Below are 14,390 nucleotides of genomic sequence, written 5' to 3'. Positions count from 1 at the left end.
CCTAATCATGAATCTATATGTGGTAGAGACACATTTTAGCTGACTTAATTTCTGGGCATCTATGTTTGCTGCATTCCCACAAGGGGCAAAAATATGGACCTTGGCTACTTCTTCACACTCCCAGTCACTGTGACTATGATTGCACATAGCCATCCAAAAATGGAGGTCTGTCTCCTCAGGATTAGAATATCAACCTGTGCACAAGTAGTATTTCATAGGGGTGTGAGAAACAGGCCATATTCAATTCAATTTTTGTTGATTTGGATCACTATCCCCAATTCAATTCGGCTGAATCCGAACCTGAAGATTCAATGCTGATTCAGAGAATCAGTGATTCAGCTGTAGATACAGCTTTAAATGTTTTTTCTACATACTTCAAGGAACTAGGTGGCTTGTGAATGCTGCAATGCAGGGGTGGGTGGAGCGCCCCACAAGACCCAAGGAGGGGGTTCCCCCCAGCGCGCTTGGCAGCAGACTGGGAAGTGGACCAGAAGTACTTCCGGTCCACTTCTGGGTCCACTGGGGAGTGCACTGGGGACCACCCCCCCCATGCCCTCACGGCTTGGCAATTGGCCTCAGGGGGACCCCAGGTGCCCCCCAGACCCAGGAAGCACCAGTTGCCAAGCCAGGGAGAAGTGGGGGAGCCCCCCTGCATGCTCTCTGGCAGACCCAGAAGTGGATCAGTGCTTCTGGTCCACTTCCAGGTCTGCTGCCAAGTGTGCTGGGAACCCCCCTACCCCTCACACTCCTGTGGGGCACTCCATCCACCCCAGCATCACAGCATTCATGAGCTGCCTGGTACCTTGAGGTATGTAGAAAAAACATTTAAAGCTGTGTCTATGTCCGAATTGCTGAATCTTCCCATATCTCTCCAAATCAATTAGGAGGATTCCAATTCAATTCAGAGAAATTAAAGGGTCTCCTGATTTGATTTGGATTCAGTGATTCAGGCACCAAATCAGGCCGCATGTCTGCCAGATTGAATTGGTGACCAAATTTTAACATTGAGCTTACCAACAGTGTCATGTAGATGATCAAATGTGGGCACTTAGGAAGAGAACAGAAAGTAACCTCAAGTAAACTGGGACCAGACGGTTTAGCTACTGCTCATGGTTCATGGTTCTGTCCCTTAAACCCTTCAATAGTTTCCATTTTAGACTGCAAACTATTCTCCTCTGTCTGGAAAGTCCTATCGGTTGTATTAGCTACAATTTGTCATTGTCTTTTTGTGAATATTTAGTTATATGTACTTTGTGAGGTTCTGTTAAATGCATATCTGTTTATAACTAAAACGTGTGAATTCTTTTAAGCTTCACTTAGTGTAACTTCTCTATTTTACCATATTGAAAGTGAGTAAATTTGCAAAGGAAAGAGAAGCAAAGTGCATTGTGTTTTAAGTGCAAATGCAGATTTTCAAGCCATCCAGGTTTTCATTTATGCACAAAGTTGTGCCATGTCAACGCAACAGATAAGTGGCCCTCAAATGAAAATGTACCATGAAGCTCACATAGAACATAAATTTTAATCAGAGAATTAGGACTAGGACATCTGGAATCCAGTTTGACCTGTAATGGATTGCCACTCCCTAGTTTTAAAAGCTAGAGAGCATCTCCCAGCAGTTTCAGAAACTTGGGTGTCCTGTAGTTCTCAGCTGGTAAAAATAATGATGTTACATCACTTCAAATAGAAGCTGAATTTATTTTGAAAAAAAAAATATGAAATTTCTGATACACAAACCCAGTGGAATCCCACTTTTCTAAATGGAACTAACTGCATCAACTACAAATCATCAGAATTTCCCATGATGAGACCTAACTGTGAGAATCTAAAACCTATTTAAATTGAATCTTCTGGGAAGGTATATTTCAGAATCCATTCTCATAAGAGCAATAAATAGCTATTTCATGAGAAATTCAGCCCACAACCACATATCTTTGGTTTCATCTACCATGCATTGCGAGACTCCACTGCCCACATCTCTTCAGGTCAATATCGACCCATCCACCACCATTCTCTGGGTGCAACCCCTAAGCCAATTTGCCACCCACCAGACTGTGTAATCATCTACATCACAGCCTGTCAGTTTATTAATGAGAACAGAATGAGATACCATATCGAAGACCTTCTTAAAGTTTAGGTAGATGACATCTACCTCGACTCCTACCTCTAAGCATTTTGTGACCTGGTCATAAAAACAAACAAGGTTAGTCAGGAAGGATCTACCTGCAATGAATCTGTGCTGATTTCCTTTCAGCATTATTTCCCCTGCTGGGCTCCCACAAATGTGATGCTTAATGATTTTTTTCTGGAGTTTTCCCAAGGATAAAGGTGAGACTAACTGGCCTATAGTTTCTCAGTTCCTCCCTCCTCCCCTCCTTGAAAATAGACATTGGCCCTTTTCCAGTCCACTAGGACCTGACCGGAGCACCATGAGTGCTTGAACAGCCATGTCAGCGACTCTGCTATGACATTGACCAGCTCCTTCAGCACCCTTGAATGAAGGTTATCTGGGCCTGCTGATTTGAACACATCCAGTACCTACAAGTGCCCCTTCATTATGTCTGTGCTAACAGATGGTGGGCTGGTGTCCCTCCTGTATCTATCTATGATCCAATTGGGAGATTCTTCTTTGGTTATGTCTAGGAATTAAGATGCAAAGAACTCAATGAAGAGCTCAGCTTTGGGAGCAAATTGGAACTGGGTGGAGCACTTTAGGCCAGGGCTCTTCTTGCACACCACCAATAAAGCACCCTCTTCCCCATGTAACTATTTATAAGTGTATTTTTCAGAATGTTGGGGGTTGGGAGTGTGGGCACCTATGGTGCAGAGCCTGGAGGGAGGTTCCCTACACACCAGCTTTTGTCACCACCACCTCAGGTTTGGACACCAAGGTGAACCCAGCGGGCTGGCCACAGGGTGAGGGCAGAAACTGCCCAGCCTGCTCAGCACACCCCCACTCCTTCTTCATGGGACCCAGAAGAGCCCGTGTATGGTATTAGCCCTGCTGCAGCCTGCTCCCACTCAGGGGCTGCATGGAGGTGGGGTAAGCGGTGGGTAAAATCAGGGACCTGGCCACCAAGGGGCTGGGGCTCTGGTCACTTCAGGTGGTGCTGCAACTCCTCTCCACCCACTGCAGGGCTTGACACAGGCCCACCGGTGGCTGCAAGGGCCAGCCATGGCCAGGGCCAAGGTGTGGGTGCTGGGCAGCACAAAAGAGACTGTCAGGGCCAGTACCATGTCCAGGATGCATTAGTTATCCTCAATGACTTCCACCACCCAGTGCTGATGCTCCTGGGCCTCCAGCTGCCCTCTTGGAGGATGACCTGCCTCTGCAGGAGTGTGAGGTACAACCAGTCCATCTTGCAAACCTTGAGGCTCCAGGTACCACTCCCCCTGAGCCACTCCTTGGAAATGGTGACCAGCCACTCCAGAAGAGGCATCCAGTCCTGGCTCCAGTGTTGATGGAGCTGATGCATGTGGAGCAGAACTGCTGAGGGTGGCAGCAGCCTTGGGACCCCCATCTCTACTGATGGCAAGTGGTTCTCTGCTGTTTGCAGCAGCTGGTTCTGCAGAGCAAGGATAGAGAGGCTCATTGTGATAGTTTGCAAAATTTCAGAGGTAAGATGCGCTGTACAAAGGGGTTGTGTGGCACCTGCCCTAATTTCGAGGGTTGTGCATGCATAGGTGTCCAGGGATCATGGTAAGTTGTCTAAATGGGATCTTCCACAGGCAACTTCTGGACAAAACTTCTCTTCCTGCTTCCACAGAGGAGGCAGACAGGTCACTTGCCACTTCCTACAGGCACCCTGCCTTTCCTGTACCTATCCAGGCCAGGACATGGATGGCCCTTGCCAGCAGCTGCTGTGGAGGCTCTGGAGCAACTCCCCCTCTTCTCCTCCCTTAAAGCCAGGCACTTCACTCCCATGCCACCAGAGTCATGGCGCACAGGTTCTCAGCATGAGAGGCTCCCACCCAGCTGGGATGTGGACATCCTCCCCTCCCTGCCAGTGGCTATCTCCAGAAAGGCACCCTGGGCCAGGGCTCCCACTGCACAGGGGCTGCTCCCCAAGTGTACCCCTGGTAAGAATCACCCAGGAGCTCCATGATGAATTGTTTGAGTGCTCTGAGGGCTGCCCAAACCACTATGCCCTGTTGCTGATGATGATCACAATGATTCCCCAGGCACAGCTGAAAACCTGACATGGGGTCGTCAGCTTTGAGGGTGCCCAGGAAAGCCCATGATTCCACAAACTATGCAGTACAACCTTAACTACATTATGAGTGCCTGACTCCAGTGGCTGAGGAGGAGATTGCCAGTGCCATCAACAAATTTATCAACGTGTGATGGGCCTCTGGGTTCCTAGCTGGGAGCATGGGGAGCACTAAATAAAGTCCTGAACTGACTCCCACCTGCCTGCATGTTGAGGGTTAGGGACCCCAGTGGTTGGGGGAGGGGAGCTCAGCAGGGAAGGAAGGGAAGAGAAAGGGAAGGGAAGGGAGGGCTTCCCACCCCTCCAGGCATGCAGCCCAGGCATGGATGGGTGATATGGTGCAGGCATGGGTGGATGTGCTGCCCCCTTCCTCTTGGCCCTCCCTATGTGGGGTTTACTGGGTGGATGTGGAAGGCGCTTTCATCAGTTTGAGGCTGTCACTGGATGCAGAGAGGAGATCCAGCTGGACAACACATCCCAGGGAACCAAGGTGCAGTGCCTGGCTGTGCTGGCAGTGGCCCCCTCCAGTGACTAGCAGGAGCACGCATGTGCATGATCCATCCCTGCCATGTCCTTGTCAGCAGACGGCCACTGCCAGAGTAGCTGGGGCAGTTGGTGGCCTAGGCTTCCCAAGCAGTCAAGTGAGGTCAAGAGCAGAGAGCATGCCAGGACCTGGTATGTAAGCCTCAAGAGGCCCTCCAAAAGAGAGTCCTCCTGGTCTGCGGCACCTGGCTTTGGCTCCAACAACCCATCCATGTTGCAGAACATGTGCTGGGCCTCACCAGGGTCCATGGAGGCCAGAATGTAGCTCAGCTCCTGTATGAAGGGCAAGAATCTGTAAGCAACCCTGGATCACCTGTTGTAGTCCTGGGCATGGATCCACTGCATCTCCCAGGCCTTGGCTTTGATCTGGCACTGCTGCCCAGACCACTGGTGTTCATGCTTCTGCATCCACCAGGCCATGGATGCATAAATGTGGGTATTGACCCTTGTCCCCTGGCTAAACTGCTGCTGGACCTCAACTTCCACCCAGATGACAACAAGATGTGTGGTATCTTCATGGGTCCAGTTGGGCCCCTGGCCTTGTGTGTCAGTGGGTGTGAAGCCTGACATGGCAGCAGCTGGCAGGTGTCTTGGAGGGTCAGGCCTGGGTTCTGGGTGGCAGTGTGGGTAACAGATCCCTGCTGTGGTGAGGCACAATGCCCAGGGAGTAGGCTTGAGATGGCTGGGGTCTGTGGGGGCTAGGCCTGAGCTCTGGGTAGCAACGTGGATTGAAGATGCCTGTTGTTGTGTGGCATGGTGCCCAGGGGGCAGGCTCTGGCTTGCAGCAGCCTTGCGGGGCTCAGGGTAAGACTTGGGCTCCAGGTGGTATCACTGGGCAACTGAGGAGCTGCCTGTACCAAGTGGCTCCAGAAGCTCCAAGCCACATGGTTTGGCAGCAGCCAGTAGTCTGGCCCCATGCTGGAGCAGTGGACCGGGCATAATTTGTGCCTCTGTTACTATTTACATGTGTGTTTAAGTGCACTAATGTAACTAGCCATCAGATAGTACTTGCATCTGATGGGACTATCTGACAGTGCATTATATTAATCTACTGCATCCTAATTGCTGTGCATGTGTAGAGGATGATGCTTTACTGCACACTAAATTAGTCTACTGTGCAGTAAAGCACACGTGTAGATGTGCCCTCTTTCTCATACAGACAACCCCATACACACATACATACACACACACACACAGACACAAATATATGTATATGTATATGTACCACTTGCTGCATATATATTAGTGCTCTATGAGAAATCTAAGCAGATAAGGAGCAGGGCCCTCTGAATAAATGATTTCTCAACTGGGTACCCAAATTAAAAAAAAAAAAATCTGCTCTGGTCTCTCTGAAATTAAATAATTTTTGAATTTTGAAGACATCAAAGCAATTTAATGTTGAATAAAATGCTTAATTCAACCTGGAAAAATGTTTAGATTTTTTTAATTTTTGGCATTTTTGAAAAAAGAAAAGGTCTAAATTACCAGAACCAGGAAGGAAGATGCAGTATGTCCCCTTAATTTAATAGTTCAGTGTAGGTAAGACACATCTTGAATTTGGAAAATTTAGGTCCAAATTTGCTGCCTGAGTGACAGCAAGGATTTTTACAAAGTCTTTGGACTTTCAGGAAAGTAGGGAGGTATAGTGTATTCTGAACTGATGGCCTCTCTGTCTCTTATTGAAACTGCTCCCATTTTCTAAAATAGTTCACACCTACAGGTATTAGAACCCAATTTTCCTATCACCCAGGTAAGGGGACAGACCTCTGCATTTTTTGGTCATTTTCACTATTTTATTTTAGTCATCTTTTAAAAATTTTCATGAAAATTCTGTAATAGCTTCAGGATAGATGAACAGAACAGAGTCTCAGCAGCTGCATGTGACATAAGGGAGCAGGGAAGGTAGCCGGCTCTATCCCATGGGGCTTTGCTCAGTGGCGCACAAGTACTGGGAGCTGTGTATGTGCCACAGAGAGCCCCACACAATAGAGATGGACTGGCCTGGTTCCACTCCTTGCTGCCACATGCAGCTCCCAGAACTGGCTGGAACTGTACAACTCTGAGCTGCATTGTCTGTGTGGGCCATGAGAGCCCCAAGTGTCTACCACCTGCTGCTGCTGCTGCTGCTGCCAATGAAAGGCTCTGTGCACCATGGTAGGGAGTGTGTGGGGTTCCCCACCCCCCAATCCCTCACACACCACACACTCACACTCACACTCTGCCCACCCATGATCTCTGCTTCCGTCGCCTTTCTGTGCGCAGGCGCTGGCTTCCATGCTCCCACCATCCCCAAGCCCGTGCTCCAGCTCAGCTGCAGTTTCCACTCCCCTGCCTGCTGTTCCTTCCCTACCTGCTGCCCAGGGACAGAAGGATGGCCCTCAAACACTACAGCAGGGACAGGAAGAGGAGCCACTGGAAGCCAGGGAAGTTTAGCAGGCTGCAGCAGTAGCAGCAGCAGCCCCACCCAGAAGCTGTGCATGCTGTCCAGGCTGGCACTGTCCTGCACACAAGGGTGGGAGTGAGATGTGGAGGCTGGGCAGGATACAAATAATTGGTGGGTGCCCACGGCCTGGATGAAATTGCCTGGCAAGCTGGATTCAGGCTGTACTTTGCCCATCCCTGAATTAGAAGACTAGGCCAGCAAAAACATGTCTATAAGTGTATTTGTATATACAAATACAATCCTGCTGCATTTTTTATTACTCCACAGTAGCACATGTGTAGATACTGACATGGCTGGCTGGGGCACAAGGGTATTTCATTGTGGGGGATCCTGCTGGTTAGCCGCATACAAGAACATTTTTGTGCCCCAGCCAGCTCCTCCACAGTATGTTCATCTGGGGGAAGCAGCCCCAGGCTAGCAGTCTGACCCCCTCTCTGGGCTCTCTGCCAGCCGGAGCTGCTCTGACCAGGCTCAACATGCTGTGGCCCTGGGCGCATGTTCAAATGGCATGCCTGGGAGCAACAAACTGCAGCACAATTAATGCGAACTGCCCCTGTTGCATGGATAGCAAGCAGAGACTCCAGCTTCCTAGGTGAGTTCCTTGAGATAGGAAAAGAATGAATAGTTTCTCTCTTTTTGTTGCCAGTTTATATGCCCAGTATGGGTGCATATAAATTTATTCACGTGGGTAGAGCTATGGGTACAGGAATACAATGATGATTTGTGCATAAGTGGCATTTTTTACACTGACAACCAAATGGATGACCAAATTAGGAAGCTTAGATGATTAAGAAAGAATATATGTTATCTTAAGTGGGCATTTATCTATAGTTTTGGCTCCTGCCATGAACATACTATATTTTTTGTATGCACACCCACAACCCATTGTTCAGAAACACTACCAATAAAGAGATTCACGGAGAAATAGCCTTCCTCTCAATCAGTCTTCTGAAAGCATCCTTCACATCCTTGTTCCTCAGGCTGTAGATGAGGGGGTTGAGCATAGGGATCACCACTGTGTAGAACAGTGAGGCCTTTTTGTCTGTGTCCATAGAATAACTGGAAGAGGGTCGAAAGTACATGAAGAGAAGCGTCCCATGGAACATAGTGACAGCAATCAGGTGGGAGGCACATGTGGCAAAAGCTTTGAGCCTGCCTTCAGTGGAGCAGATCCCCAGTATAGCTACAATTATGAATGTGTAGGAGGCAAGGATTGTGATAATGCTACTTGCTTCAACTAAGCTGCCAAAAGTAAATAGCAGCATCTCATTGAGGGAGGTATCTGAGCAGGAGAGTGCAAGTAGTGCAGTGAGATCACAGAAGAAATGGTTGATGGCATTATTCTTGCAGAAAGACAGCCTTAGGGCAGAACACGTATGTATGAGAGAGCTTACAATACCCCCAAGGTAGGATCCAGAGACCAGACAGATGCAGAGAGACCTAGACATTGTAGCATTATACATGAGTGGGTTGCAGATAGCCACATAACGGTCATATGCCATTGCAGCCAACAGCAAGGATTCTGTGTCTGCAAAAGAACAGAACACATAGAACTGAAGAATGCACCCATTGTACGAAATGGCTTTCCTCTTTGCTAGGAAGTCCAGCAGCATCTTGGGGGCCACAGCTGAGGAGTAGCAGGCATCTACAAAAGAAAAGTTGCCAAGGAAGAAGTACATGGGTGTGTGAAGATGGTGGTCACTCAATATTAACATGATCATCCCAAGGTTACCTAACAGAGAAATACCGTAGATGATCAGAAACACTACAAATAAGATGACTTCCAACTGCTGATCATCTGTAAGCCCCAGAAGAATGAATTCACTTATCATGGTGCCATTTACCCTGGCCATTTCTAGAGTGAGGTGCTTCATCTGCTGATGGGTTGATATGGGTGGTGAACCTCAGAAATGCATGGTGAGGATGCTCTCCTGTAAGTGGAAGAAGAGAGTTCATAATCAAACCGAAAAGCACTTGTAAATTACAAATACTTCAATATGGAAACATGGCTGAAGTTTAGAGAGAATCAGTGTGGCCTTGGAGATGAAACACCAGCCTTCAGTGGGTTTAACTACTCCCAATCATTAACCTTCTATGACCAAGGGCCTATAGTTTATCAGAGTGGGTGGAGGCAAATGGGCATCATCCCTGAAAGTTGATTTAGAGTGGGCAACAGACTGATAGTGCATGGGGAGACCATGCTGTGGCTACTACAGCTGTTGTGCAACAAGACTTGCCCCAAGAAGCAGGAGCCTGAGCCCTCACTGTCACAAAAAACGCTATGGCAGTAGCAGCTACCACCAGACTTTAGAGAGTCTGGGCTGTAACCAGACCCCGCCCCCCACTCTCTTCCTGTCTTTTTTTATGCCTTCACAGCCTTTGGTTCTCTCATGCAAGTGGGCTGCAATCTTTTCAGGTCTTCAGTCTTTTCAGGTAAGGGCCTGATCCCTACCTTGATTTTAATGAAACCATGAGTTTACTTGTTATTTTTTATTGCAATCCTTTAGTTGTAATCCTCATAATCATAACTACACAGAAATTAAACATTTCCTGTTTTAGAGTATACATAATATTGTCTTTTTCTTTTGTTGCTCCATACAAAACCATCTGGTTTTGACCAACATTTGCAAATGGTGCAATATAAATTATTACTGGAAGGGATTTTAAAAAGCGTTTAGCAGTGGGTTAGATGTACCCAAAATGAACTCAATGCCCTTAATTTATGTGGGAGCAGAGATAAGTCAGTACCAAGCAGTTTTGGATAATCCTACCAATGTACGTTGTAGTAGTATGGTAGTAGTGTTGTTGTTATCTTTCTCTCCAACCCATAAAATCTTGTTGGAGGGGAGGAGCAAGGGGCACAACTGTTAATATAGGTCTACTTTAAATCAAGGCTTTAGCAAGCTTACAGTGTGATTATCTTCCTCAGTATTTTAGATGTGCCTACCAATGTTGCTTGTTGAAGCAACCGGCCTGAAAAGATGACCCAAATTTCAATGTATGGAGAGATACTGTGCTATCCCCACTATGAAATTCCAACCTGACACAAATATTTCTTATTTTAGCTATATTTTCATGTTAGAGATTTACTTCAATTACTTCTATAAATCATTGTATTTCTCAAATCTCTCTTGAATTTTCCATAGAATATTCTCATAGAATTATAAGAAAGTAGGGTTGAAAGGAACATCACGAAGTCATGTAGCCAGCCCATTGCTCAAGACAGGATCATCCCTGATTAAACAGCTCAGCCACTCATTTGCCTAACCTGCCCTTGAAAATTTCCAAGGATGAAGATACCACAATTTCTTTAGGTGGCTGGTTTCAGTGCTTGACCAACCTCATAGTCAGAAGGTTCTTCCCATTCTCCAACCTAAATTTTCCCTGCTGAAAATTGAGGCCATTGCTCCTCGTCCTGTCTCCTACAGCCACAAAGAAAATCCCATCTCCATCCTCTTTGTAATAACTTTTGAAGACTCCTATCAAATCACTCTCCCAGTCTTCTCCAGACTAAATAACCGTTTCAGCCTTTTCGCCTAAGACTTGCCTCCCCCAGGCACCTAATCATTGTTGTTGCTTTGCACTGGACTCTTTCCAAACTGCCCACATCCTTCTTGAAGTGTGGTACCTCAAACTGGATATGGTTCTCCAGATGAGGCCTCACCAGTGCTGACTAGAATGGAAAAACGATTTTCCTGTATTTGCAAGTGACATTCCTGTTTATATAACCCAGTATGCTGTTACCTTTTCTTTCAGCAAAAGCACACTTTTGATTTATATCCAGCCTGTGATCTACTTTAACCCTCAACTCTGTATCTGCACTACTGCAGGTTGGGCAGTCATTCACCCATCTCTATTTGTACATGAAATTATTTGTCCAATGGAGAATATAGAAACACAATGAAACACTCTCCCTTTTATTTGGAACCACCATTGGTCTTTTAGTAAATACTTCATGGGCAATAACAGTAGAAAAAAATACAAGGTTAAGCTTTTATTTTCTACTTTTTCTCATTTATGGGGGCAATACTTCTTTCCTACTTGCCATCCATATTTCTTGAACAGCACGCACATATAACAATAATGCCAATAACAACAACAACAGCAACTGTATTTGTGTAAATGAGTTACATGTGGGAAGAACAAGGTGAGCAGTGAAACAGCTTTCAGCAGTGATGTTAGTGCATTCACTGGACAGGAACTGCCAAGTGTTTGGTAAGCAACATGGAAAACATGAGACTTAGGAGATTTCAAAGAGGTCAGTGAAGTAATTTGTATACATTTAAAGAGACCATTCCTAAGCTTTGACAACCTAATTGAAAGAATAGAGACTCTTTGAGGATTATCTTCATTAATAACCTTGGCTTCAAAGATACAAATATTTTATTAAACTCTTCAGATAACAGAAACTTGAGAGGCATCATCAGTTTAGACAAGGTTTATAACATTATACAAGAATGGTAAGATTAAGATGACCTTGAATGGAATAATAGAATTGGGATGAAAAGGAACAAAGGTCAAGATCACCCACATAAAGACTACTGATAAGAATCTCACTATAAACCAGGGGCTCCTAATTTGGAAACAACAGGTGAGCACTTTGGTCAATCACAGGATGAGCCATAATGCAGCCACAATGAAGACAGATATAAACCCATGACATGAGAGCTACATTATTTCCAGCAAAGGTGGGAAAGTATTAGAGTAATAATACAATCTAAAAGTAGAACCTCTTCTAGAGTAATATGTACAATTCAGCCATGTTCAAGGAAGACTGAAATTACAATGAATTCACAGCAATTACTAAAATAAACAGGGAAATGAGAGTAAAATGAAAGAGCTTTGCTTTTTTAGACTAATAAAATGAAGATGGAGAGCCATATAATTGCGCTTTATGATACATCATTGAAATATGTGCAAAGTAGGGGGAATTATTTAAGCTAAAGTTCAACATTGGCACAAGAACAAATTAGTATAAACAAACCATGGATAAATTTAAGATGGAAATTAGAAAAAAGATTTTCTCACCATCCAAGTAGGGAGGTTCTGGAATAGACTTCCAGGTGTGGTAGTGAGGTTGATCCGTTTGTGAAAGGGTTTAATGCATGTGATTGCCACTGATAGGAAGGAAATGAAGTTTATAATACAGGCTTTCTCTTGTAGTACTATATTCATATTTCTTAACTTTCACAAAGTTGGAAAATGGCCTCATGAAGTTATCAAAATAAATAGAATAATACAACTACAAAAACTGCCAAAATGCAATGCTGAAATCAAATCAAATTAATCTAGTTATCTAATTCACTTAACTACTATATTTATATTTATTTATGAATTATCAGAGTGGGGGTTGTTTGTATGTGGTGGCAGGGGTCAATGGGCTAAAAATAACCCCTGATCCCAGGAGGTGGGAAGAGAGAGGCCCTTGCCATCCCCCAACCTCCCTTGCAGACCTCACAAGCCCCCCCTGATCCTGCTGTCAAAGCCTTCTGCACCCCAGAAAATACCCTGCAGAACCTGCTGGCCCTCTTCCCCACTCCATCAATCCCCCCTATGGACTCTGTTTGCCTTCCTGATTACCCCAATCCCCACCATGGACTCTGCCTGCCCCCTTCCCCGATCTCCCTGAAGACCCCACCTGCTCCCCCAAGCCCCTGCCACCCTGCTTGCACCCCGAATGGCCCCCCAACCTTCTCCATCCCAACTTACCTTAAATCAGGTGGCTATTTTTAATGCAATCTAACCTCCCCCTAATCTCCCCAAATGTCTGTACGCAGCCAGAGTGAAAACCCTACAATGTTTCCACCTGGCAAAGGCATTGTTTGCAAAAACCATAGTTTTTCCTCAGATAAAATTTCTCCTGGACCCAATTGCCAGAGTAAGGATATCAGGGTTGATCCTGGAAATGTACACAGTACCCTGTCCAACAAATTAAAAAGGCAATGGAAATTTGTTATATTACCTTCCATAGGATTTGAAACTGGGAACATGGATAAAGGACTTACCTACCTCTATAAAATATGGTCACAGTTTGCTATACACTTCACCCAGTCCTCCCGCACAGAAAACAGAGAAGCAGTATAGATGTGAAAATAAAAATTTATCTAGCTTTTGTGAAAACCCTAAATTTCAGGTACTTCTGTGATAAGGGGTGCACCTTTCCTGACCCTAGACCTTGCTAATGCTCCTGCTTCCGCAATCCCTAAAGCTTTATAGTAATTTTTCTTACCCCTTGGGATTTAAACCTGGGAATTTCTGGTAAGCAGTGTACAACATGATCTAAAGATAGCAACTGAAATACACTGAGATTCATATGAGTGAAAAACATAATCTCTTTTGCAATTCTTGTGCAAGATACAATATAGGAGGTAGGGAAGGGAAATTAACTATTGTATATCACCACTTGCTTCCCCCTTGGATCTCCTTCCTGAAGTTTCTCTAGGCTTATTACATACGCAAATATTATCTGAGAAGAATAATTACTCTGATGTGGCTACTTCTTTGCAATACCTGTTAAGGGAATAGGAACTATTAGGGCAGGGGTTTTCATCTGGGCAGCTATTGACTGGAAGATGTTCTGGGTGTGGTGGCCTGCTTTGAACTGTCAAATGCTGCCTTCCTGGCCTCATTTGGCCAGGAGGTCAGCCACAGCCAGCTGGGTCCAAGGTGCCAGCTCTGAGCAGGCAGGGTCCTGCCTAGCAGGAATTCTGGTGTTCCCTATTGGAAACTGAAAAATCCCTGATAAAAAAAATAAAAAAAATTAAAAAAATGCCAAAGTCACTCTGTAAAATACTCCCAAATCCATGTTCCTCCACAAGTAAAACAAAGACCACTATAAAGAGAGAGAGAGAGAGAGTGAGACAGAGACAGCGGTCAGTGGTCAATGTTTAATCGATATATCTACAGTGTTAAAGCTAGTCTCATCATAATAATTAAGTGAACTCTAAATACATGTTTCATGAATTCATGAATATATATTTTGCTGCCCTCCCACAGGGGGCATGGCCCCCATACAAGGGCTACGCCCCCCCCACCCCTTACACAAGGGGTACAGCCCTCCAACAGGGGTTTGGCCCCCACACAAGAGGTTCAGCTCCCTAACAGAGGGTTCAGCCCCCCACACAAGGGCTATGGCCCTCCAACAGGGCTACAGCCACCACACAAAGGGTACAGCCCCCCCACAAGGGTTACCA

The 14,390-nt window shown here is 45.7% G+C and overlaps 1 protein-coding gene across 2 annotated transcripts in view; it reads right to left on the bottom strand.

Moving 5' to 3' along the window:
* LOC102381097 (olfactory receptor 1019-like) overlaps positions 1-9,053 on the bottom strand; it is a 10,007-nt gene extending 954 nt beyond the window's left edge. The window contains exons 1-2 of one of the 2 annotated variants that reach the window (XM_006036063.2): positions 8,137-9,050; positions 6,171-6,195 (exon numbers count right to left, since the gene is read on the bottom strand). In XM_006036063.2, the coding sequence (XP_006036125.2) occupies positions 6,171-6,195; positions 8,137-9,050 (939 nt within the window). Of the gene's footprint in view, positions 1-6,170; positions 6,196-8,130 lie in introns of those variants that run through there. The other variant, XM_014525904.1, reaches the window with a different exon arrangement.
* Positions 9,054-14,390: the final 5,337 nt, after the last annotated feature.

This window comes from Alligator sinensis, unplaced genomic scaffold, assembly GCF_000455745.1.
Source record: "Alligator sinensis unplaced genomic scaffold, ASM45574v1 scaffold287_1, whole genome shotgun sequence".
Taxonomy (NCBI): domain Eukaryota; kingdom Metazoa; phylum Chordata; order Crocodylia; family Alligatoridae; genus Alligator; species Alligator sinensis.
This window is presented reverse-complemented; position numbering and strand designations above follow the sequence as displayed.